The 24,120-nt window shown below is 55.0% G+C and overlaps 1 protein-coding gene across 7 annotated transcripts; it reads left to right on the top strand.

Moving 5' to 3' along the window:
- Positions 1-429: 429 nt before the first annotated feature.
- On the top strand, positions 430-24,120 carry Msi1 (musashi RNA binding protein 1). Of its 7 annotated transcripts, none has more exons than XM_040731422.1 (15): positions 430-554; positions 725-765; positions 1,344-1,425; positions 1,525-1,609; positions 4,490-4,531; positions 6,069-6,161; positions 9,459-9,507; positions 11,150-11,232; positions 11,793-11,910; positions 14,125-14,205; positions 15,998-16,054; positions 18,704-18,772; positions 19,355-19,542; positions 19,998-20,069; positions 22,427-24,120. In XM_040731422.1, exons 1-14 carry the CDS (start codon positions 496-498, stop codon positions 20,037-20,039), a joined length of 1,089 nt encoding a protein of 362 aa, XP_040587356.1. In that variant the 5' UTR covers positions 430-495; the 3' UTR covers positions 20,040-20,069; positions 22,427-24,120. The 7 variants fall into 7 exon arrangements, with proteins under 7 accessions (XP_040587356.1, XP_040587357.1, XP_040587358.1 ...); XM_040731423.1 differs by having other exon boundaries at positions 19,388-19,542; positions 19,998-20,061; XM_040731421.1 differs by having other exon boundaries at positions 431-554; positions 19,998-20,061.

The raw sequence follows: 24,120 nt of genomic DNA on the forward strand, positions 1-24,120 counted from the left end.
AATTCTAAATAGCGGGGACCTGGGAGGTAGGACTGGGGAGGGTTCCCGATCCGGAGCCGAGCTACCTTGAACGCACCGGGAAGCGCTTCATCCCGGGAGGGCGTTCCCGCGGCCGGGCCCCCGCGCCGCTGTGGGTGAGGGGTGCGGCCGCGCCCCAGGCCCGGGCCCGCACCGGGAATCAGGGGGACCTCGCTCGCCCCTAGGACGCCCAGGAGCCCCGTGGGAGGGGGGTCCCGGCGCCGCCGCCTCCGCGGGCGCCCGGGCGCGCGCCGGGCTTTATGCGCGCAGGGCGGCGGGGGGAGGAGCCGGCAGGTCGGCCCCCGGCGGGCCCTCCCCTTGGCCGTCCCCGCCCGCCCGCCCGAGCGGGGTCGGGGGAGGGGGCAGCATGGCCTGTCCGTCCGGCCCCCTTCGCCGCGCTCCTCATCTGCCCCGCGCCGAGCGCCGCCGCCGCCGCCGCCGCCGCCGCTCCGCTGCCCGCGCCGCCCGCGGCTCCCGATGGAGACTGACGCGCCCCAGCCCGGACTCGCCTCCCCGGACTCGCCGCACGACCCCTGGTACGGTCCGGCCCGGCCCGGCCCGGCCTGCCCAGCCCGCGTCCGCCCCGGCCCCGCCAACATGGCCGATCCGGGTCGGGCCGGGGCCTCCCCGGGGCCCGAGCCCGCGCCCCCTGCTCCCTGGCGCCCGGCGCTCACGCGGGCCCTTTGTGTCTCTGCTCCTCCCGCAGCAAGATGTTCATCGGAGGACTCAGTTGGCAGACCACGCAGGGTGAGCCAGCCCGGGGAGCACCCGCCGGCCCCGCACCGCCACCCTGCACCCCTTGCGGCGCCCCAGCCCCGGACGCCCCTGCCCGGCCCTGCGCCCTGCTGACCCCGGGCGCCCTCGTGCCCTCTTCCGCGCCCCGCCCCGGGGACCCCGAGAGCGCAGCACGCTTGGCGAGCGCGCACGGCCCGGCACGGGTTGGGGAGCAGTTGAGGGGGGTTCAGGGGGCATCGGGGGGGCGGGCTGGGCCCCCGGGACCCGCCAGCGGCAGCTCCAACTCCGCTCGCACCTGCGGCTCAAACTTTTGTAAGGCGGCTCCCGGAGCGGCGGGAACCCAACCGGAGCGGTCCCCCACTCCAGCCCGGCCCGGCCCTTGCCTCCCCGAGGCCCCGGTGGGCGCCAGGAAGGCTCCACGGGAACCCCCGGCGAGTGCAGGGGTGGGGGGGCTGGCAGTGGAGAGCGCGCGCGGGCAGCTTGGCGCGGGGGCGGCAGGGCCGCGCTGGGGTCACCGGGGGCAAAGGACGGGGGAGGAGGGGGAAGGGCTCCGGGCCTGGGCTGGTCCGAAGGCGGGTGTGTGGTTACAGAAGGGCTGCGCGAATACTTCGGCCAGTTCGGGGAGGTGAAGGAGTGTCTGGTGATGCGGGACCCCCTGACCAAACGATCCAGGTGAGTCCTGCGACCTCCCCTGCCGCGGGGCTCGCCCCTTCCACCGCGGCCACTCACTGCCCTTGTAACCATCTGCCTCTCCCTCACTACGCGGCGCAGGGGTTTCGGCTTCGTCACTTTCATGGACCAGGCGGGGGTGGATAAAGTGCTGGCGCAGTCGCGGCACGAGCTCGACTCCAAAACAGTGAGTGGCCCTCGGGGTTTCGGGGTCCTTTGGGAGTGGGAGGCTGCCGGAGGAGAGAGTCTGGACTCTCTCCAGGGGACAGTTGGGATGGGGCTCTGAAGGAGAGTTTTCTGAGAACGAGAGCTGTCATGTTCTGAAACTTTGTCAGTAGAGTTGGGGGTTAGAGGGAGGGAGGAAGGAAAAAAAATCCCAGGCCCAACCTGGGGTACAATGCCACACACACCCACTCGGGTACTGGCGAGGGAAGCAGCAACTACTACCCTCTCTCTGTGAGTACTGAAATTGATACCTGAGGGTTTGGGGTCGAGCTAGGGCCCTCTCCTACCCCAGATCGACTGAGTCAGGGCTGCAGTGACCCACGGTGGCTTCTCTGAAAGCTAACTACTGTTTGACTCTGTGACACCCCCTTTTCCATTCCAGACCAATGGCAAAACATCACAGAGCCCCCCTCCCTTTCTCCTTCCCTCCTTCCCGGACTTTGGTCAGTGAGCTCCTTGCTTTGTGTAGAAGACATGCACCTTCTCTGCCCTTACAGGGGATTTATGAACATGGAGCTAGCTTGCATGGGGGAAAAAAAAAAAAAAGAGTCCTGAAGACTAGACTTAGGAGAAGCCGCTTGTTTGGCATTCAAACTCCTGGAACATTTTGCTGCTTTCCCACTGCTCCCCAGTGTCTTGGACCCTGCAGGGGGCGCTGGTGGAGGCCAGCTCGGGGGTTCCACAAGGAGAAGGAGAAAAACCAGAGGAAGGCTTACTTGGTGGTGGGGTGACTGTCGGCCCGGGGGCCGGGACAGTGTGACCTCTCTCCACACTCCCCCATTCTTCTCCAGCCCTGGGCCTCCCTGCTTGGGCCAGTTACTGGCTCCTGTTTACCTGCAACAATGGCTGGTTGTGCCCAAGAATTTGTTAAATTACCGTCTGTCCCCGGCTCCTCTTATCTCTGCCCAGTGGCTCCCACTCCTGCTCACAGTAATGAGCAAATGAGGCCAGGCCTCGACTTTGCCTGCCATGAAAGGATCTTCTTGGCTCAGCCTGAGTGACCCAGGCTGGGAAAGGAGAGACAGTGGCCTATTGTTTTTGGCGATTATCTGCCATCAAGCTGCCTGTTCTCCTACCATCCCCTGTCCTCAGAATGCACTGGTGGCTTCTGCTGCTCTCAGGAAGCTGAGTTTAGGGGTTGGGGCTGGGGGGCTGGAGGAGTTGCAAGATTGATACGGGAAGGGGGTGGTGGATGGTGAGATGGGTATCCTTAGATGGAGACTGCCAACCGCAAGGGCTTTGTCTGTGTTTAGCATCTCTGGGCCGGGGAAGGGGGCGGGAGGGAGTCTATTTTGGGTCCTGACTTTCACCTTTTATTTACTTGTAGGGTTTTATTTATGTTGCCAGCTGTGAGTCAGAGTGGAGGTGGTGTGTGTGTGTTGCAATTTGGTGTATGTGGGTCTGGGGGAGTATGGCTTGGGTACTGTCTCTCCATCAGGGTCTGTGCATTGAGGTGTGTAGGTAGGTGACTGGGGAGGCTGCATCTGGGAGAAATGAAAGGATGAGAATGTCCATAGAGGTATGAAATCAGAACTTCCGGCGGGAAGTACACGGTTTTGATTTTCGCTAGAGTTGACAGAACCTTTGCTGGACAGAGGAACATTGCCCTAGTGTAGGTTTTGGAGCTCCGTCTCTGGGCAGATTCCAGTAGGGGAGCTGGCAAAATTCTGCTTCCTGGTTCATGCCATGCAGGCAGAGGAGAGCTGGGGCCAGTTGTCTAGAACGAGGCCGTGTTTTGAACGGATGGAACTTTGGGAAAAGATAGATCTTGCCTGTGATTGGCTGGTTAACTTCTAAATGATGTCCGTCCGTGTGAGTGCCATGAGCAAGGCACATAGGTCCCGTCTTGCTCACAGAGTCGTGCTCTGTTTCTAAGTCTTGTCAGTGTGGCTTGAGCACCCAGGTGCATCCTGGTTTCATTCCCTCTGGTTGCTCACAGGCAAGGGCAAAGGTAGCCTTCTGGTAGTGGCACCTTTGTTTGTGCAGTGAAGGGACGTTCACAAAGGGCTGCTTTCACCCTTTATCTCATTTGGGGTCCTCCCCCGCCCCCGCAGCTGCCCTCAGCAGGAGTGGCCGTGATTGTCCCCACTTCACAGATGAGGGAACTGAGGCAGGTGAAGAACCTTCCAAGATCACAGGCTTGGCCTGTAGCCCAAAGTTTCTAAGTCCAAGTCCCATACCCTTTCACACCACTAAAGACTGTGGCCTGCCTCATCTGGAGCCTGGTTGCACTATCAGGGTCTCTTGTGTGCAGCCTCTAGGAGGGCTTGTCAAGGTTGGAGGATGTGAAGAAACAAACTGAATCTATTCCTATAGGGTCTGGACTCTCACCATCGAGTCCTCTGCAGACAGAGAATCTGTGTTTGCAAAGTCAGAAATGGCATGCATCACCGAGGCAGTAGGTCGGGGCTCAGACACCCGTGTGGAGTGCTCTGTTTGGGGGGACCTTAGTGCATCTGATACTTGGTGAAGTAAGACTTGGCTTGCATTACTTGGTGTTTTTTTTTTTTTTTTTTTTTTTTTTGCTATGAGTTAGACACTGTGTCACATGCTGTCTGTGCATTATCTGAAGTAATCTGCAGGTGACCCTCTGGATTAGTGTGAGTTGTTAATGTATTGGGTGAACTTGACCTTGAAGCCCTTAGAAGTTAAATAACTTGCCCCAGGGTCTCTCAGCTAGAAAGTGGCATCTTTGGGATTTGAACTTGTGTGTTCCTGCCCAAAGTTATTGTGGTTATTCTTCTGTGTCCTGGGATGAATGAGACTGGAGGCTGTGTGGCCACCCAAGGCTGTATGTGATACCCAAGACTCCTTACATGTTCCCCTTCTATGTCTCTTGCAGATTGACCCCAAGGTGGCCTTTCCTCGAAGAGCACAGCCCAAGGTATGTGTGCAGAAGTGTGTCTGTGTTTGGGGGGAGGTACTTCTTTATCCTGGGCAATTCTGGTTTTCCCAGCATTCTCTTCTGTGGCAGATGCTGCTGGAACCTCTGTTGGGAGTGTTTCTGGAACACGCTTGGGTTAGGACAGAGGATTACCTGTGTTGTATAGAATGAAGACACTGTGCACCTTTCCATCTTGTGCTGGGGTGGGCAGCAGATAGGCTGACGAGTGTTGGAAGAGAGGGGGTCATGTTGTTGTCCTGCATTTGATGCCAATACAGTTTGGACCGTGAGTGTAGTTCTAGCCTTGTAGGTCACAGTCTGCAACCCTGAGTCTTGGAGGAGCAAGCACAGGGTGGGCTTGTCCTAGCCGTGGATGAGACAGCAGCGTGCCTCTGGCTTCAGGTCACCTTCCTGTCTCTGAGGTGTGTCGTGCTTTCGGAGGGGAAGGGAGGAGGCAAACCCTTCGTCTGTCACCTGTTTTGTTCTAACTCGAGCATCTGGGGCTTTCAAAGGTTTTCTTCTAGAACAAGGGGTGGGCAAAAGAAGTTCTGAGCAGTTGAGCAAAACTTACTCAACACTCACGATGCAGGGCAAGGACCTTAGATTTGATCCCGGACATCGTGGCAACTGACCAGATAGATCTTGGTTTTTAAACCGTCGGCATATGGGGATGGGGAGAAAGGCCAAGTATAGTACAAGGAGCCTGGACCCCCTGAGTTTGTTGAGATCGTCCCAGTACTGGATGATCCTTCTCCAGGATGTCTCATTCTCCCCTTGGTGGCCACTTAGGTGCTCTGAGATTCTGAACCATGAATTCCATCAAGGCTGCCAGCTCCTGCTGGGGCAGAGGGAAAGAAGTTTTAGGAGACAGAAAGGGCCATCTCTGGAAAGGGTCCAGCACAGGGTCTGAAAGCAATTACGGAGCAGGTATTCGAAGGAAGCCACACCAGGGAGCACATGGTCGGAATTGGGTTAATTCCATTAAGCAGTTTGGTGACAGAAGGTGCCTTAGTGTTAGGATGGGGCTGGGAATTGCCTCGGATTAGCCATGCGCTCCTGGGGTAATTAGGACCATGTGTTCTTTCTAAAACAGGGCTGGGGCCACGGGGCTGCCAGAGGTTGGGTTGGGAGGAAGGCTGATGAGGAAAATGTCGGTGTTAAGTTTGGTGACACCCTGTGGTGGCTTTGGTGTCCCTCGGGGGGACTGGTGCAGTCTTCATGCTGGGCAGTGGGTCTGGGCTATTGGCGTATCCCTCATCCCTCCTTCCTTCTATAGTTCCATAGGATAGGCGTTTTCCATACCCAGACCCCAGGGAGGGAGGCACACTCCAGCCAGCCAGGGTGTGGGGTTCACAGCTGGCTATGACAGGCCTAGTGGCAGGAGTCCAAGGGGGAGCCTGGGAGGGGGCCTCGGAGAAGCCGGGGCCACCGAGAGCTTGTCAGCTGGCATCCTGGCAGGGGGATCCCCCGCAGCCCCTGCTGGTGGCGGTAGGCCACAGGACTCACATGCCCGCTCTTTCATTCCTTCCCCTAACAGATGGTCACTCGAACGAAGAAGATCTTCGTGGGGGGACTGTCAGTGAACACCACAGTAGAGGATGTGAAACAGTATTTTGAGCAGTTCGGAAAGGTAGGTCTTCCCTGGGGTGCTACGCTGGGGCCGGGAAGGCACCCGAGAACAGATCAGGACAGGCTGGGGGTGACAGTCGGGTCACCCCAGTTCCTGCAACAGGCAAAGGAGGGCCTGGACCTCCCACAGGTGAGGTCAGTCCTAGTCAGTTTGGGGTCCCGACGCATCTATGGGCCTCAGACTCTGGACCTCAGGGGGAGAGGAAGCCGCCTAGTAGAGTCTCTCCCAGTCCCCTTCCTCTGGATCTCTCTCCTGCTTCTCTTGAGTCTCCCAAGGGAGGAGGTGCTCCTGTAGCCAGTTCAATCCAGTCCTCCCTTGGCCTCCTGGGAGCTTGCACCTGTCCAGGCCACAGGCAGCTGCACCCTCTGTCCTCCCCCCCCTTTCCCGGGGAGGATGATAAGACGGCAATAAATAAGAATCCTTATTGCCTTGGGTACCCTGCCTACCCAGGTGGGGAGCTGGGGATGGCTGCTGATCCCTTAGGTATTGGAACTGAAGAAAACATCCCAAAGTCAGCTCTGACCCAGATAAATGACTGGCTCTCAGGTCTTGGGCGTGTCCTTGAGATTTCATTTCTGTGTCTTGGAAGAGGTAGGCCACGATAAGGTGTGGTACCACTAAGACAATAAAGGTACTCCTAGAAAATAAGGCAGTGCAAACTTCAAGGTTCCATGGGGAAATGTCAAAGGAGTTGTTGTCTGGAGCGCAGGGGTGAAGGAGGTCCGGTAGCCTGCTTTAGTGTTTCAGGTGGGATAGGCCAAAGAGGTTGGGCCCCTTGCTCTCTCCATCATGGCCCATGCATTCCCTAGCAGGCCAGGCTGGACCAGGCTTGGGAAATAGATAGTGAGCTGTGGCTGGGTGGGGGGTCTGCAGGCCAGAGGATGCTGACGTGTTGGGGCCAGAGGCCTTGGCTCAGGCGCCTCCTTGGGGACCTGGGTCCAAGATGCAGGGCAGGCAGAGCCTGGGCCCCAGAGGGAAGGGCGCTCCTGGGAAGCTGCAGGCCCGGCTCGGCTCCGGCGGGGTGTCTTTGTGTCTGAGCACCGAGCATTAGAGCCCGCACTAATCTGATCCAGCAGCTGTGATTGGAGGCCGCCTGCCCCCGGGGCCGGCGTTGCTATGGCAACCGGGCCCCAGGAGAAGCCGTCAGCGGCCGCGTCTTTTGTTCGGGCCTAAATCGGCGTTGGCATGTGAAACCGGCCCAGGGAGGCCAGGGGGAGCTGGAGAATAGGCTGCCAGGGAGCGAGGGGACAGCCGGGAATGCCAAGGTCCCCGTGGCTGGGGGGCCACCCCCCCTGGATCGAGGGGCCGCCACCGAGGGGGGAACAATGGTCAGCCGCCATGGCTGCCACTCAGGCTTAGCCGCCGAACTTGGCGGCTCCCACTGGTCAGCAGGCCTCGGTCGCCTCCCCTCCCCCCTCCGGAGCCCCCCTGCCCCCAGGTTCCCATGGAGACCAAAGCCTATTAAGGACACTGGGCTGGTAGCCTCCCTTCCTTCAGCTGGCCCCAGGAGGGGGACACCACCGGTGTGGGGGTACCCTGAACCCCCAGTCCCTTTCCTCAAGGGGTCTACCTCAGCCTCAACTCCACCCCCCTCAATGCGGGTCTGTCCAGCCAAGCCCAGCTTGAAGGACGTTGGGGACCAAGGATACTGAGTTGGGAAGGCTGGGTGGAAGAGGGCCGGAAGGACTGGATTTGACCTGAATCAGTTTGTGGGTCAGGCAAGAAAACCCAAAGCTGCAGGATTAAGGAGGAAGGGTGTGGCTGGTTTTTTTCTGTTCATTCACTCATCCATTCAAAAAATAATTAATTGAACACAAGTCAAGATGCTCAGTAGAATAGTGATGTCGATTATAACTGATGGCAGCTGCCCTGTTGGGACTGTGGGCAGGCCCCCCCATGATAAAGATGATAACAGCTGCTACTCACCGAGTGCACCCTGAACCCTGGCGACCGGAAGTTGAGTATTCCATGTCCTCCTTACATTCAACTCCTCCAAGAAGTAGTCTCTACTAATACCCATTTTACAGACTGAGGAATCAAAGTCATAGAAACCTAAAGCCATTTACCCAAGGATGCCCAGCCAGAAAACACAGTATCCAAGCTGCCAGCCCACACCTGCTCTGCCCCAAGTTTTCATCAGACCCTCCTGGGTTTCTGTTTTCCAGTGTTTAAGCTAGGGATGAGGTGTGCCGAGCCTGAAGGTCAGCTTACCTGCCGACTTGGGGTCGGAGATATGAATGAACGTGGCCATCCGCTCGGGAGCAGAGGTAGCATTCTGCTTCAGGAAACTGTCCTTTTCCACCGAGATTGGCCAGGGACCCCACTGTCCGCTAGTTCAGTGGGGTCTCTGTTCCCTCTGGGAAAAACTAGAGGCCTGGTCTAGATTGACTCCTAAGGAGAGCTTCCAGGTTCTCGAAGGAGGCCCACCCTAGTTCTGGGTCTGCACTTCCTGCATTAATGAGGCCTGAGAGGCGTCTTTTAAGACAGATGAAGGGCCTGGAGTAGGGTGGGGGCAGGCTGTGCCTCCTAGTCTGAGGACTTTCCCCCCGCCATTAGGAGTCAGGCCAGTGGCTCGGGTAGCCTAAGAAGGAGGGAAGGCAAGGCGGTGAGTTAACCAAGGTTGTCCGGAGAGGATGTCTGGAGGGAGTAACGAGGAGCGGTGGCTGGGGTTCAGGAGAGTATAGCTGATGTCGACCCTCCCCCTCCCCCTCTTACCTCTTCCCCCTCCCCCAGCCAGTGCAAGGCAAGCAGCTCAGGCAGTGAACTCTACTTGCTTTAATTACAGCCTCTAGCTAAAGGAAACCTCAATTAGAGAACAGATCTGTAGCAGAAGGGAGTCTGGCTGCTGGCCTTTTCCAAAAAGGGAAGAGGCTTTGGTTTCCCCACCTCACAGTCTTGCTCCCCCATATTTCTTTCCCTAGTACCTACTTTGTTCCTTTTCCTGCCTGACTTGGTGCATGCAGAACTAGCTGTGTGCTCTTGGGCAGGCAGCTTCAGCTCTCTGAGCCCATTTCCTTTAGCTACACAGTGGGGATGAGCCTGTGCAGGCAGCGTTGTGATGACAGAGGCCAAGTGCCAGGCATACATTGGAGTCTAATAAATACAGACTGATCTGTGGAGAATCTGGTGGTTGACTCTGGAGTGCTGTGAGGTCTTGATCTCTGGAGAATCTGGTGGTTGACTCTGGAGTGCTGTGAGGTCTAGGATGCTGTCCCCTGGAGAGAGCAGACAAGAGGGGTGTAGGTTTGGGGGAGCCCCTGGTGTCTGCGGGTCCTCACGCAGCCGTCTGTGTTTCAGGTGGATGACGCCATGTTGATGTTTGACAAAACCACCAACAGGCACAGAGGTGAGTGTGGCCCCTCCCCCTCCCCCTCCCTGGCTGGGGCCTGTGGCCAGTCGGGGGGGCTACAGGTCACAGCTGCCCTTTCATGTTGCCTCCTGACACCCTATCCTTGCGGATGTGAGTCCTCTCCAGGGTCCGGCCTCACAGAAGGCTTTTGTCTCCCTCTTTCCTGCACGTAAAACTTTGCCAGTTGCAGACAGTGCAAGGACCCGAGGACAGCCCCAGCAGTGCCGGGCGTGCGCCTGTCCTTGGACAGCGTCTGTTCTTGTCCCAGCTTACCTTGTCCCTGGTAACCAGAACAGAGGCCAAGCCGTCCCAGGGTCAGGCTGACTCTATAGCCTCAGGCAGTCTGCTCGGCCACCGTCCCCCCCCCAAGCCCCGGCCCCCAAGTCCCCTTGGCCCTGAACCTGGTCACATCTGGGCCTCTCTGCTGTGTCCTGCCTGGTGATTTTTTTCCTAGGGTCTTGCCTTCTGAGAAACCCCAACCCAGCCCTTGGGGGGACTCCCTGAAGAGGTGGCAGGGGCAGTTTCTCCAGTGGCTTCAGGGTTTTTAGCTTCTTTGGGCAGTGTGGTGTGAGCTGTGAGTGTGTAATGGGTATGGTGAGGGGGGTCTGCATGAGCCTGGTGTGTCAGGGCAGGTACACCTGTAGAGTGCCCGTGAGTGTCTGTGAGATGGGGCTTGCATGTATACATACATGTTCTCTGGAAGGTTTGGCATGTCAGACATAGGGCCATCCCTCTGTTTCTATGGATTTTTGCGGTTTTTGGGTTTAAGCAACCTCAGTTTAAAAAGACTCCCACCAAAGAAATGATATCTACAGGACTGAGAATACAGATGCAAGACCCTGTTTCTATCTTCAGCACTGAAAAAAGGAAAGAAAGAAAAAATAAAGAAAAGGCCTCCCAAGCCCTGTTACATCTGTACTGAGTACAGATGTTTTTCTTCCCACTATTCTTTGAACCATAGAGTGAGTGGGATTTGTGCAGCACTTATATTGTGTTGGGCAATAGAAAAACCCTAGATAGGATTTGAAGTTCACTTGAAGGGCATGCATGACTCTATGGAAATGTGCCATTCTGTATAAAGAGCTTGAGCAAGACATAGATTTGGGGGTCAGGGTGGGCACCCAGAACCCTTACCCTCTGATTCCAAAGGTTTATTTTATTCGTGTGTGTGTGTGTGTGTGTGTGTGTGTGTGCGCGCACGCGCGCGCTCACGTGTGCGCACGTACGTGCCAAGTGTGAGGGTTACTGGCCAGCTGGAGTTTCCGGCAGTAACAGAGCAGCCCAATGGGAGTGTGTGGGGAATTGATCTCAGGTCCTCTGGAAGAGCAGCAAGAGCTCTTAGCTACTGAGCTGTCCCTCCAACCCCATCGCTACCACTTTCTAACTTGGCTGTGTGACCTTGGGCAGGTTAGTCCCCCTCTCTGAGCCTCCCTCGGCTTGCTCATCTGTAATTTGGGATTTGAAACCTTGACTCAGCCAGTCAGCAGTTGAGATGCTCTTAGGCTGTGGGTAGGGCCTTTCATTAACTCTCAGACACTTGCCCGCAAGAGATGAGCTGTGGTATATGTGTGGCATGGGGCTGGGTGTTGACCATGAGCCCCTGTTCTGACCCTGCCCTTGCCCCTTGTCCAACCTCTAGGGTTCGGGTTCGTCACATTCGAGAGTGAGGACATCGTAGAGAAAGTATGTGAGATCCACTTCCATGAAATCAACAACAAAATGGTGAGCTGGGACTAGATGGAAGCTGGTGATCAGAGCCTGGGAGTCCAGGATGAGGCAGTGGGCAGGGTGGGGGTGGGGGAGGCTCTGGGGTTCTGAAAATGGGCAGGGCTGGGGCTTTCCTGGAAATCACCAAAGCTTCTTCTGCACCCTTGAGGATGCAAACAGGAAGTCAGTGTCATGGGATGGTCCCTTTCAGAGCCCAAGTTTTTATAAGATGGGAATCCCAGCTTCACATCATGGCACACATCTGTAATCGCAACTTTCTGGAGAAGGGCAGAAGGCCAGCCTGGGCTACATAGCAAGTTGCAAGGTAGCCAGAGCTACACAGTAAGACCCTGCCTCAAATAAATAAGTAAATAAATGTGTTTAATTAAAGCTAAAGATAAATCACATAAGAATCACAGTATGTGCTCGCCATATCTTGGACGTGAATATTCAGTGAATGAACTAGTGTATGCAAAGCCCGTTAGACGTAGTGAGGGCTCCAGAAAAGGTAATTGAATGCTGATAAAGAGGCCCACCTTAGAGCAGGAAGCACCGACCATCAGGTTTCATTTCAGGTGGAATGCAAGAAAGCTCAGCCAAAGGAGGTGATGTCCCCAACCGGCTCAGCCCGGGGCAGGTCTCGAGTCATGCCCTACGGAATGGATGCCTTCATGCTGGGCATCGGCATGCTGGGTACGTGCTGGGCCTATATCTGTGGCTTCTTCCTGCCTAGAACAGCTCCTGGGGCTCCTGGAGCTTGGGGAGGGCGGGGCTCTGTGGGTGTGGCTTCTCCTCTGTGGTCTGCCCTCCTGTCTGAGTCTGAGTAATGGCAAAGCTGCTTCAGATCTGGCAGGCCTGCCCAAGGTGGGCAGTTTGGTGTGGAGCACTGCCCCCTTGTGGTATCTCTAGTACAGTTCAGCCGCTCCATGGTATTCCGTCCTCTCCCCATGCATTCGCCCATGCTGACCCATCGGATTAGCGCCTATGGGTGCCGGTCACTCTGCCAGGAATTCCAGCAGTGGCTGCCCTGAGATTTATGGTTTGTCAGTGAAAACAAATAAATAAGACAGATAAATTTAGGAGAGTGTGTGATCATAGGGATTGGACAAAGACTCTGGAGAACCTGGAACTATGTGAGTTACGCTGAGTCTGCAGGGGTGAGTGGGTGCTAGCCGTGGGAGGTCAGGGAGAGGAAGGCATGGTGAAGGCTGCCTCTTCATACTCAGCTAAATTTACTATTTTTTGGCTTTTGATTATACTTTATTTGTTACCGGAATGTCTCATATGTGGAATGTAGACTTCAGCTCAGTCACTCTGACTCCTAGGGCCAGCATGTTCTGAGGATAAGTTTTCAGTTTTATCTTTTGAATTTTGCTTGTTTGTACACCTTGGTGATGCCGTTGTACCTTCCTTCAGGGACCTGGTAATAGAAATTGGTGGCGTGTGATGTGGCCCTTCTTTCTCAGAGGGGACTAGGCTGGGGTCCTGCTTTATGGCCTCTACCTAGAGCTCAGGAGGCCCAGCCTTTGGTTCCTGCAACTCTTGCTGGGCTTCCAGCGAGGCTCTGATGGCATCCCTCTCTGCCTCATGTTCCCTGTCTCAAAAATAAAAAAACAATAAATAATAATAATAATAATAATAGTAATAAAATAATTCTTGGAAAGAAGTGCAACTCTGGCTGTTCTGGAACTCGCTATGTAGACTAGACTGGTCTTAAATTCACTATGTAGACCTGGGTGGCCTTGAACCCCTGAGGTGACTGGCAGGCATGAGCCATGCTGGAGGCGGAGCTTTGTTTACACCCAGGAAGCCTTCTAAGTGAAATGTATCCCCAGCCCCAGGGTCCTTCTTTCTAGCATATCCGGATGGGGCTGGAATGGGCATCTCACTGTCTCACTGTCTTTTCTATTGTCCTCACTTCCAACCTGCACTTTGAGAAGTGCCTTTGTTTCTTGTTTCTTGTTTGTGGCTTAAGTGATTTGTGGGCTGCTCTAACCTCACTTCCAACACTAAAATGCAAGAAAAACCTGTAATAAATAGTTTGACCTGGCACTGGCACAGTGGGTCAGGCTCTGCTGTGCAGCCGTGGTGACTTGAGTTCATATCCCTAGCAACCTCTCAAAGCCCGTGGAGTCTGTAACCTCTGTGCTGGGGGCTCACTCGTCGTCCGGTCTAGCTAATCAGTTAGCTCCAGGCTCCATGAGAGACCCTGCCTCAAAATAAGGCAGAGAGTGATGGAAAAGGGCACCCAGCATCAGCCTCTGAGAACACACATGTGTGCGCACCGGTACAACACACACACACACACACACACACACACACACATGCACACACACACACACACCACACGCATGCATGAAACTTAAAAAATAATAAAAGAAGTAAGTCTGCTGGTGAAGAACTTGGGAGCTCCATTATTACTGATAGAGGGTTTTTCTTTGGGGAGGTAGACTGTAAGCCCTTACAGAAATCACAATGTGACCTGGTAGAAACGTGGCCTCCGGGCAGAAAACTGAGTGGGGAGGCCCGGCTGACACTAGCCTATCGAGACCTTGGTGGTCTCACGGGGAATGATGCAGGCAGAGATGACAGTGGGGCAAAGGCCATGGGCTGAGCTCTGCAAACTCGAGAAGCAGCAGTCAGTGTGGCTGGAGAGGCAGGAAGAAGCTGCGTGTGGGAGTGAGGACCAGAAGGAGGTGGGGGCCCAAGTGGGAGGGACTCTGGTGGCAGGGTCACGTTGCTCTTGGTCTGCGTCACCTCTCCGAGCCCCGGTTTCCATGCCTGTACATCGAGGCTCCTTGTGATGTCTCCCTGTTAGAGTAGGAAGGACTACGTGCAGCTCAGATCTGAGCCAGCTGTGCCCCAGCAGTGGGCAAGGCATCTCATTCTGCCCCTTTGTCCCATCAGGTTACCCAGGTTTCCAAGCCACCACCTACGCCAGCCGGAGTTACACAGGCCTCGCCCCTGGTTACACCTACCAGTTTCCCGGTAAGTCCTGTTGGGGGACCGTCTGCCACTAGCATGCCTCCAGTTCCCAGTCAGTGTGCTCTCCTCAGGGTGGTGGTGTCTGGGGTGCATGGCTGGGGGGTCTACCTACTGGAGGCTTGATTGAAAGGAAGGGCATGTCTGAGGAAGGAAGTCCCCCCCCACCTCCAACCCCCTCCACAGAAGGTGAGAGTTGGGGCGCCAGGTGTGGCCCTGCATGGTACAGTCCTCACCCAGCCATTCATTCTCTGTCTGTCTTCTGCCTTTTTCCAATCCCTGCCTGACTCCAGGACTGCCACTTGTGCCAAAGACTAGCAGTGGGGGTTTCCCCAAGGGTGAATCAGGCCTTCACCAATCTCCTTAAAGGTGTTGTCCTGAGCCATTACAGGCTCACATAGCCTGAGAGCCTACATGCTAAACCTCAGAGCTGATGTCCTTACCATCATTTATAATTCAGTGTAAAGAGAACACTAGACCCATTACTTAAGCAAATTTCAACAGAATCCTGGGCTGTCCTGCTGCTGTTTAATGTTGTTCCCTGTAAGTCCCACGCATTCCCAGGCCCTTACTATTTACATAGTGCTAGGAGTGGACTCGGGACCTCACACATGCTAGGCCAGTACTCTGGCAGAGCCACAGCCCTCAGTATTGCTCATTTGTCTTTGAAACAGAGCCTCCTGTAGCCTAGACTGGCTTCACAGTCACCATGTAGCCATGCGCACCTCTGTAGTGCTGTGATTCCAGGTCAGGCACCCAACCGGCTGAGCTGCAACCCTAGCTTGCTGCCTTACTTACTTTTCCCCAACCCCCAGTACTGGGAATTGAACCCATGGCCTTAGGAGTGTTAGGCAGATGCTCTACCACTGAGCTACACCCCACTCTGTCTGGGTAGCACCGACTGGAGGGCTCCCTAAGCATTTGTATCCTCTGCTCTTGGGCTGTTTAACTTGGAGCTGAGTATACATGTCCCGCTCTCTCAGGAATCCCATTTTATAGACTAAGAAACCCGCTGTTCAGGGAGGACAGGATCTGACTGGGAAGTGATGTCACTAGGACCTAACCCCACTCAAAACACTGGCTGTTTTAGGGGATAGAGGTTCAATTCCTAGCACCCCTATGGTGACTTGCAGCTGTCAGTAACTCCAGTTGGCAGGGGATCTAAAACCCTCCTGTCAGCTCGAACCAGGTGTGCACGTGGTACTCATATACACATGTAGGCAAAACACACACACACACACACACACACACACACACACACACACACACACACACACACACGGTTTTTGACACAGGGTTTCTCTGTGTAGTCCTGGCTGTCCTGGAACTCACTTTGTAGACCAGGCTGTCCTTGAACTCACAGAGATCCACTTGCCTCTGCCTTCCGAGTGCTGGGATTAAAGGTGGGCACCACCACCTCAGGGCTAATATAAATAAATCTTAAAACAAAAACGGGGCTTGGAGTAGAGCCAGTGGTCGAGTGCTCTCCTGGCCGTGTAATGCCCTGGGTTCAACTTCCAGCACCAAAAGTCAAGAATCCTAGTGCCGGTGTGGCCCTCAGCGCAGGTTTAGGTGGCACCTCTGGCTTCGTTCTTGCTTTCCTCCCTTCTCTCTCTTCTGCATCACCCCTCTGCCCCCCACCTCACCCCCTGAGACTGCACTTCCCATTCCCAGTTCTCGAGTCCCATGCACGGCCTGTCCCCTCACTCATGGTCCCCGTGGGTGCATTTCTTCCCCCTCAGCCATGCCAGAGGGGGCTCCTTTACTTCTTCCTAAGCTGTTTTACGTTTCATTTTAGAGTTCCGTGTAGAGCGGACCCCTCTCCCGAGCGCCCCAGTCCTCCCCGAGCTTACAGGTCAGTGGCTCGGATTGTGTACATCTCATAGGCCACGTGGGGAGAAAGAGAAAGGGAGAGGGACTGTTCCCCAGGCAAAGCTAGCAGGACCCTTTCCTCCTCCCTGCCAGCCCCATGGCCGTGGGGGATACGGCAGGCTGTACCTGGGCACTGGCCAGTTGGTTCAGCTACACGGCCCTTGAGGGTGGGGCGTGAGGCCAAGCAGAGCAGATGGAGGTAGAGTCGGTCACTCATCCATTTGGCAAATATTTATCCAGCACCTCCCGTGCGCCAGGCACCACGGAGGCTCTGGTACCCAGTGGTGAACGGGCTGGGTCGCAGACTTGGAGCACAGTGGGCTGTGGGGACTTTGTCCACGGAACTGGGCATGCCTGTACCCAGTGCCAGCCCACCCCCTTGGGGGCTCCAGTTGCAGCCTCTACATCTCCTCCCTCCCAAGAAGCCAGAACCCCCAGCTTTCCTCTCATAGGAATTTTCCCAATTCTGTCACGGTAGCACTTCCCAACTCATCAAGGTACCGTGGGCCCAGTGAGAAGCCGTTGATGGCTCCATCTGACCCCAGGGATGCCCGTGGGTGACCCCAGGAAAGATGAGGTCAAAGCCTGTGGTCACCAGGGCCACACAGCTCAGCTTTGGGACTTGAGTGGGGGACAGTGTGCGCATGAGGTGGGCCACGAGGGGTTTCTCTGTCCACCCCTGCTTCTCTCCCACTCTGCCTGCAGACTCTGCCCCCAACCTGGCTGTGTGTGGACCACTGCTTCAGACCTTCCTTTGGGGGGGTGCAAGGGTCTGTCCAAACGGGAGTGGGAGAAGAGGGACACAGGGTAAAGGAAGGGGGTCGGGAGGAAGCAGAGCCCTGGAGGAGGAGGAGGTAATGACTGGCACTTGGAGTAAGAAGACTTCCTTTCTCCTCTGTACGAAGACCTCTGTGTGAGGACCTACTGTGTGCAACATGCCTCCAAGACGCGGGTGGGGTAGGGTGGGGTGGGGGGGTGCTGGGCAGCAAGAAGGAGCAAGGCTGCCCAGGCTCTGTTCTCACTAAATGTGCAGGCTAGCAAGGATAACAAGTATTTATTATGCCAAGAATAATTCTTTACACTGTGATAAACGCTCAGTGAGGTTGGCCACTTAGAGTTTGCTTTGGGAAAGGTTAGGACCGAGGCCTTAGTGCCCATTGTCTACCCTGTAGGCTTGGGTCAGGAAATGTCAACGCTGAAGGTATCTTGGCAGGGGAGGGCATGGGTTCCAGTATCCACAGCTCTTGGGAGTGTGGTGTCTAAACTTTTCTCTTGGCTTGGAACAAAGAGATTTGGGTCTTTCCTTTATGTGTTCAGTACATATTTATTGTGCTGACGCTGGACCAGGCACAGGGGGACACATATAAATAAGTAGATAAGGCCCCTGCCTTCGAGGAGTTGGTATGTTAATAGAGACCAGATAGATTAATGAAGTAAACGAAGCTCCTTGGGATGATAAAGCTGTGTTGTGTGCTGTGTTGTGCGGATGACTTGGGGTCTCAGGCTGGTGGGAAGGAAAGGAGAAGGTGAGGGGCGGAGCCTCAGTGGGAAGAAGCCTGGTGATGATCTGCGAAGGTGGCTGCAGAGCTCAGGACCCTGCGCAATGGCTTTGCTAAAGATCTGCGGGGGATGGGCTGGGGGACAGACAGGTTTATCTGCACGAAGCCCCGGTGTCAGTCCCCAGCACTGTACAGAACCAGCTATGATGGCACACGCCTATAACCCCAGCACTGTACAGAACCAGCTATGATGGCACACGCCTATACACTGTACAGAACCAGCTATGATGGCACACGCCTATAACCCCAGCACTTGGGAGTTGGAGGCAGGAGAATCAGAAGTGAGTCCCGGGCTAGCCTGGACTACATGACAAGGCCAAGTCTCTAAAAAAGCCAAAAAGAAGTCAGGGGGCGGGGGTTAAGAAAGGCAGAAGTCTCTTATCTTTTTAGTGCAGACATTTATTGAGTACCTGTTGTATACAGAGCTGCTGAGGGAAGCAGGTGTAAAGAACAAGAGCTGTGTCCAGAGAGATGAAGACAGAGGAGAGGGCTGAGGGACTTGGAGGGGCACAGGTTGTTTTCAGCCTGGCGGTCAGGGGGGCCCTGAGGAGAGCGAGGGGATCCAGGACACACAGCAGCAAGACATGGCTGACCTTACTGGCCTGACCCCGTGGGGAGCTCTATAGCTCACAGTCCTCAGGCAGTCCTGCTTTGAGGTAACGGGCCTGGCTTCTGTGCCATGGGCCAGTCAGTGACTAGCTGGGAAAAGTAACAACATAATGTCCTGACCACTCTGAGCCAGACACAGTCACTGTCCTTCCAAGTGCCCTGTGGACCAGGTGCTACTGCCTCTGCCACGGGACATTAGTGGTGTCCTAGAGTTCAGTGTGGAAACTGAGGTTGGGCTGCTCCCTGGGATACATCAGGCCAGGGCATAGAATGGCTGTCCACAGCAGCTGTCTGTGCTTTGACGTGGGGGGGGGGTAGGGGGTAGACAGGGGTAAGGTGGGGTGGGCTTGGGGGCACGCTGACCCCTTTTCCAAGCTGGGGCCAGGCAGGAGAAGCCCTGCCAGATGGTGGGGTCCCTTCTCGTCCCCTCTTCTTGCACTCAGTGCCCATACTTTGTCTTCCAGCTATCCCTCTCACTGCTTATGGTCCGATGGCGGCAGCGGCAGCGGCGGCAGCTGTAGTTCGAGGGACAGGTGAGACCTTCTGGGAAGGGAGCATGGGAGCGGGTGGAGGAGTCCGGATTGAAGAGGCTCCTGCTCTACCCATTGACAAAGGGGCTCGTTTATTCACTCACCCTGAAGTATTGGCTGAGCTGAGTACACGAGCCACCGAGGGTGACACTGGCAGTGTCCCCCAGAGCATACACACTGGGGTATCAGGATGCAGAGGTGCATAACCCTGGAGATCGCTGCTGTGACTCTGGGGGCACCAGGTCCTAGAGGAGTTGGGAGAAGGCGAAAGAAGCGGCAAGGGTTGATTTAGCTGAGGGACCAGCGTGGGTCAGTTACAGTAGCAGGGAGCAACAGAGTGACCCAGGTCTGCCTTAGACGGTGCACTAGGCTGCAAGACAGAGGAAGACTTCAGGGGCTCACAGGGAGAGGAGGCTGTCCAGTGGTCAGAATGAGGTAGGGGCTGGGGAGGAGGGACTTAGTGATCTCTGATCTCCAGGGAGGGGCATCTGCAGGCCCTGGGCAGGGACGGGAGGGAGTTGGAGTGCGTGTGGTGGGGTGGCCGTGGGCATCCGGGCTATCACTCTCTTCTTTCTGGGTTGCCAGGCTCTCACCCCTGGACGATGGCTCCCCCTCCAGGTTCTACTCCCAGCCGCACAGGGGGCTTCCTGGGGACCACAAGCCCAGGCCCCATGGCTGAGCTCTACGGGGCGGCCAACCAAGACTCGGGGGTCAGCAGTTACATCAGCGCCGCCAGCCCCGCCCCCAGCACTGGTTTCGGCCACAGTCTTGGGGTGAGTGGCCAGGCCTGATGGCCTCCACCTCACCCCCTCATCCTGGGAGATCTCTGAAATTGGGGGAGGGAGAGGCTTTGTCCATTTTCTCCTGCAAAGTGAGACTGAGAGATGGTGACAGAGAAGAAAGTGAGGACAAGAGGGTGTCTTGGGACAAGCTTTACTCACTGTCTTCTGGACACTGTCCAGTGGCTCCAGGATGTTATGCAGACAGGATACCATCTCCTTTCTGTGTAGTCAGAGTCCAGCTTGGAGCACCCCTGCTTTAACCAGGGAACTGGTTCTAAGCAGGTTCCCAGGCCCTGCCTTGCACACGAGTAGATCAGTATCTGGGTAACACGTGCCACCTAGAAGAATCTGCGTCTCACCTTAGGGTTCCCACGGGAATGACAGGAGCCCCAAATTTGTCTGCCCTTGCCCCAGGATCCCAGGAGTCTTACTTCTTTTCTTTTCAGGGTCCCTTGATCGCCACAGCTTTCACTAATGGTTACCACTGAAGCAGGGGAGAGGTGGCAGGAGGTGAGGAGGTGAGGGGGGTGGGGGCTGCGAAGCGGGTCCTTTGGATGCTCTGGTGAACGCCAGCCCCCCACTTCCACTTAACAGCGTGCACGGCTACGGGGAGGTGGGGGGGGGCAGGACCCAGTGGCCAGCAAACATGAGAAGTTGCTTAGCCTGCTGCAGTCGGATATAAATTAAGCCAGGCCTGGTGGCATATGCCTGTCTTCCCTGCACTTGGGAAGCTGAGGCAGGAGGGATTCCTTTGAGTCGTAGGCCAGCTAGGACTTGACAGTGAAACTGTCCCAGAGAGAGCTGGAGGGATGACTGAGCTGGGAAAGATCCTGCTGAGCAAACATGGAGACCCAACTCGGGTCCCACGTAAACAGATGAGCACGGTGGCGCTCGCCTGGGACCCCCAGCACTGACAGGTGGATCCCTGAAGCACGTTAACCAGCCATGCTCGCCAAATGGAGGAGACAGTGGCCACACACCTGGCCTCCACGAGCACAGGCACATGGGTGCACTTACATACAAGCATACGCCCACTATCAAGTGAATACACTGTACAGCACACGCCTCCACACAAATAGCATATAAATTAGCCCAGCACTGGGGAGACAGAAGTTGGTAGGTTTTAAGTTCAAAGCCAGCCCGATATGCATAACAAGACCCTGTCTCAGGAAGCCAAATATAAATTAATTAATATAGCTAATATGTAAATGAAATACAAATTAATCATACTGCATTGAACTGACAAAGACTTTTTTATACCATTGGTGACTCTGTCTAAATTGGGTCCAAATTCCCAAGGGACGGTCTTACATGCTGAGATTTTAACTTGTGCTGGGGATTGAACCCAGGGCTTGTGCACGCCTAGCATGATCTACATGAGCTGTGGCCCCAGCCCTGTCCAGGTTTGGTTTGGTTTTAAATTTATGTATATGTGTACTTTGCCTGCATGTATGTATGCCCAAGGAGGGCATCAGGGCCTCTGCAACCTGAGGTGGAGGTGGCTGTGAGCTGCATGTGGGTTCTGGGAACCAAATCCAGGTCCTCAGGAACAAGTGCTCTTAACCACGGAGCCATCCTCAACACCCCATCCAGGCTTTTAAACATTTACTTCCTTTGACTCAGTAATAACTGCTTCTTTGCAAATTATCTGGCATGATGTATCGGGATTCCCAGCACTTAGGAGGCAGAGGCAGGTGGATCTCTGAGTTCAACGTCAGCCTGATCTACACAGCAAGTTCCAAGCCAGCCAGGGCTACATAGGGAGACCCTATCTCAAACAAAACAAAAGAATGTAGCTAGAAAAAATATATGCATACAATAATTACACAGCTATTAAAATAGAATATGAGATAGGTTTACATGACTATGGAGGCAGGAGTTGTCAGTCGGTGATGGTGCACGCCCTTAATCCCAGCACTCAAGAGGCAGAGACAGGCAGATCTCTGTGAGTTCGAGGCCAGCCTGTTCTACAGAGCGAGTTCCAGGACAGCTAAGGCTGCTCAGAAACCATGTCTCAAAAAAAAAAAAATAGAGAGCGACAGAGACAGAGACAGAGAGACACACACAGAGACAGAGACAGAGAGACACTGAGAGAGAAAAAGAGAGACACTGAGAGACAGACTGATGGAAGGGAAGAGCACCCCAAGTTTGAGGTCACCTCCAACACACACAATAAATCTTTAAAAAGGTGTAAAAATAACGGTGCATTAGAGATGGTTCAGAGAACCCGAATTCACATCAGGTGGCTCACAACTCCAGTTCTAGGGATTCAAATTCCGTGCTTGCTTCTCTCTGAAGGCTCTTGCACTCATGTGCATGCACACACACATGGGCACACACACACATGGGCACACTCTCACACACACACACGTGAACATTATTTTAATTTTTGAAACAGAGTCATAGCTGGCCTGGCACTTGCTGTATAGATCAGGAAGACCTCAAATCAGAGATCTGCCTACCTCTGCCTATAGGGTGTGTACTAGCTTGCCCAGCGATAAACATAATAATAAAGTAAATCTTAAAAAAAAAATAGAATCCATACAGGTAGTTGTCTACCACTTCTGGTGTTTTACTACATTAATAAAGATGTCTCGATAAAGCAACAAAACAAAAAGTAAAACTTTAAAAATGTAAGAATAAAGCAAATAGTTTACAGGTGCTGTTTTCAGTGGGATTAACTTCCCAGCAAACATGACAAAACCTAGCCACTCAAAATCCAGGGAAAGTGCCCGGCCCCAAGCCACCATGTAACAGGAAGCAAACTTCTTGTAGGAAGGGATTAGGGCGGGGGGGGGGGGGGGTATGGCTATCCTCTGGGCCCCAGAGAGACCAGGTGGGCTGAAGCACCCAGGATCTTGCGGTTATCTTTCAGCGCCCCAGCCTGCAGCTGACTGAGGACCAGAGTGAGCCAGCCAGGGGATGGGACACCTCAGCCGCAGCAGCCCAGCCCCTCCGCTGCAACTCGGACCGCTACTGCCTGTCCCCCAGCCCCTGGGCCCAGTCCCCGCCCTGCTGTCCCCACATGTCTGGCGCCTCCCTACTAATCTCCCCTTTTCTGACGTTGCCCCCTCTCCCTGCACCCCACCTGCCTCTCTCCCTGTTTCGCTTTTATTTATTTTGGATTAGCCGTTTGTCCTCCCCCTACCAGATTTCCCTCCTTGGGGTCTGCCCCCTCCTTCCCTGCTGCCCCCTTTAGAACACCCAAGGCTTTTGTATTTGTGCATAGCTAGAGTGGGGCAGGGGGAGCCTGCTGTGGCTGCAGCCCCAACCCCTGTTTTTTTATCCTGACTTTTCCCTCTTTGGCTTTTTTTTTTAAGGAACTGTTTTTAAACTATTTCTAGGTTTGTGAATGTGAAGCCCCAGGCCACAGGGGGCAAGGGGCCAGGTGCCCCCCCACCAGCTGAGAACAAAGTGTCTATGGGTGTGGGCTCCTGGCCACCTTCCTCCAGCCCTGGAGAGGAGGGCAGAGGGCAGGGCGGCGGGTAGGCCAGGCCGAGCCCCTGGAACCATCCCGTCCTGTATCATATGTAAATACTGTGAGGTGAAGCCCTGTCCCCACCACTCTCTAAGGCCCCTCGGGGTGCGGGCATTGCCCGACCCTACAGGGCAGAGGTCTCCCCTTGTCCCCTGTCTCTGTCCCCTCCTCCTCTTCAGACTTACTGTAAGCTTGCAGACCTCAGCTCTGGCCAAGGCAGGCCCATACTGTCAGGCCTACTCTCCCCCAAAACCCAGTGTTGGGGCCAGGGAAGAGGAGGGCCTGCCTAGAGCCACCGCTGGGAAGGAATTAGCTCTCCGAAGGCCACAGCTTAGGCGGGACCTTCACCGTGGGTGGGTGTCAGGGGCACTTCAGTTAGGAGATGATGCCAGGGAAAGCATAGGGCTTCTCAGGGAACCCCCACATTCTCACTGAAGTTCCCCACCAGGATAGTCCGGCGACCAGAGCCCTTGGTAGCCAGCCCCGCCCTGGGGCCCCTTTCTGAGGATGTGAACGGGAAGCAAGACCTGGCTGGTGTGGCAGGGCTGAGGCCACCTGCTGTCACCTCCCTCTCTGTGTCCTTCCTCACCCACGTCTGAGGCTGGGGGCTTGAGCTCCGTTCCCCAGCAGAGCCCCCACCCCTCAAGGCCCCCTTGGAGAGTTAACTGTCTGTGAGGCGCTCACTCAACCTATTAGCCCTGAGAACTCAAAGCAATAATCCTTGTCACCAAGATGCGCGGCTGTTTTCGGTTTTTTTTTTTGTTTTAATATTTCCTAATAAAAGAGAAGCTGCATTTTATTGGTTTTATTTTGAATTTTCTACGCATCTGAGCTGAGCCCCAGGAGACTTAGCTTCCTTTTTTTCCCCCATCCCTGGACCTGCTCAGCCCACTGGGCCTAACCATGGGTTCAGGGACCTGGAATTCCATTTTCTGATTTGTTTGAGGAAAAGAAAGTTATTTTTTTTTTAAAAGATGTTACATGGTGTCTTTGAAGCCAGCAAATTCCACCCTCGGTGTCTCTCCACATCTGTAACTTCTTTTTCCAGGTCTTCTTTGGTTTTGCATTCCTAATAAATTATTTGAAAACGG

Source organism: Mesocricetus auratus, unplaced genomic scaffold, assembly GCF_017639785.1.
Source record: "Mesocricetus auratus isolate SY011 unplaced genomic scaffold, BCM_Maur_2.0 Super-Scaffold_100025, whole genome shotgun sequence".
NCBI lineage: Eukaryota > Metazoa > Chordata > Mammalia > Rodentia > Cricetidae > Mesocricetus > Mesocricetus auratus.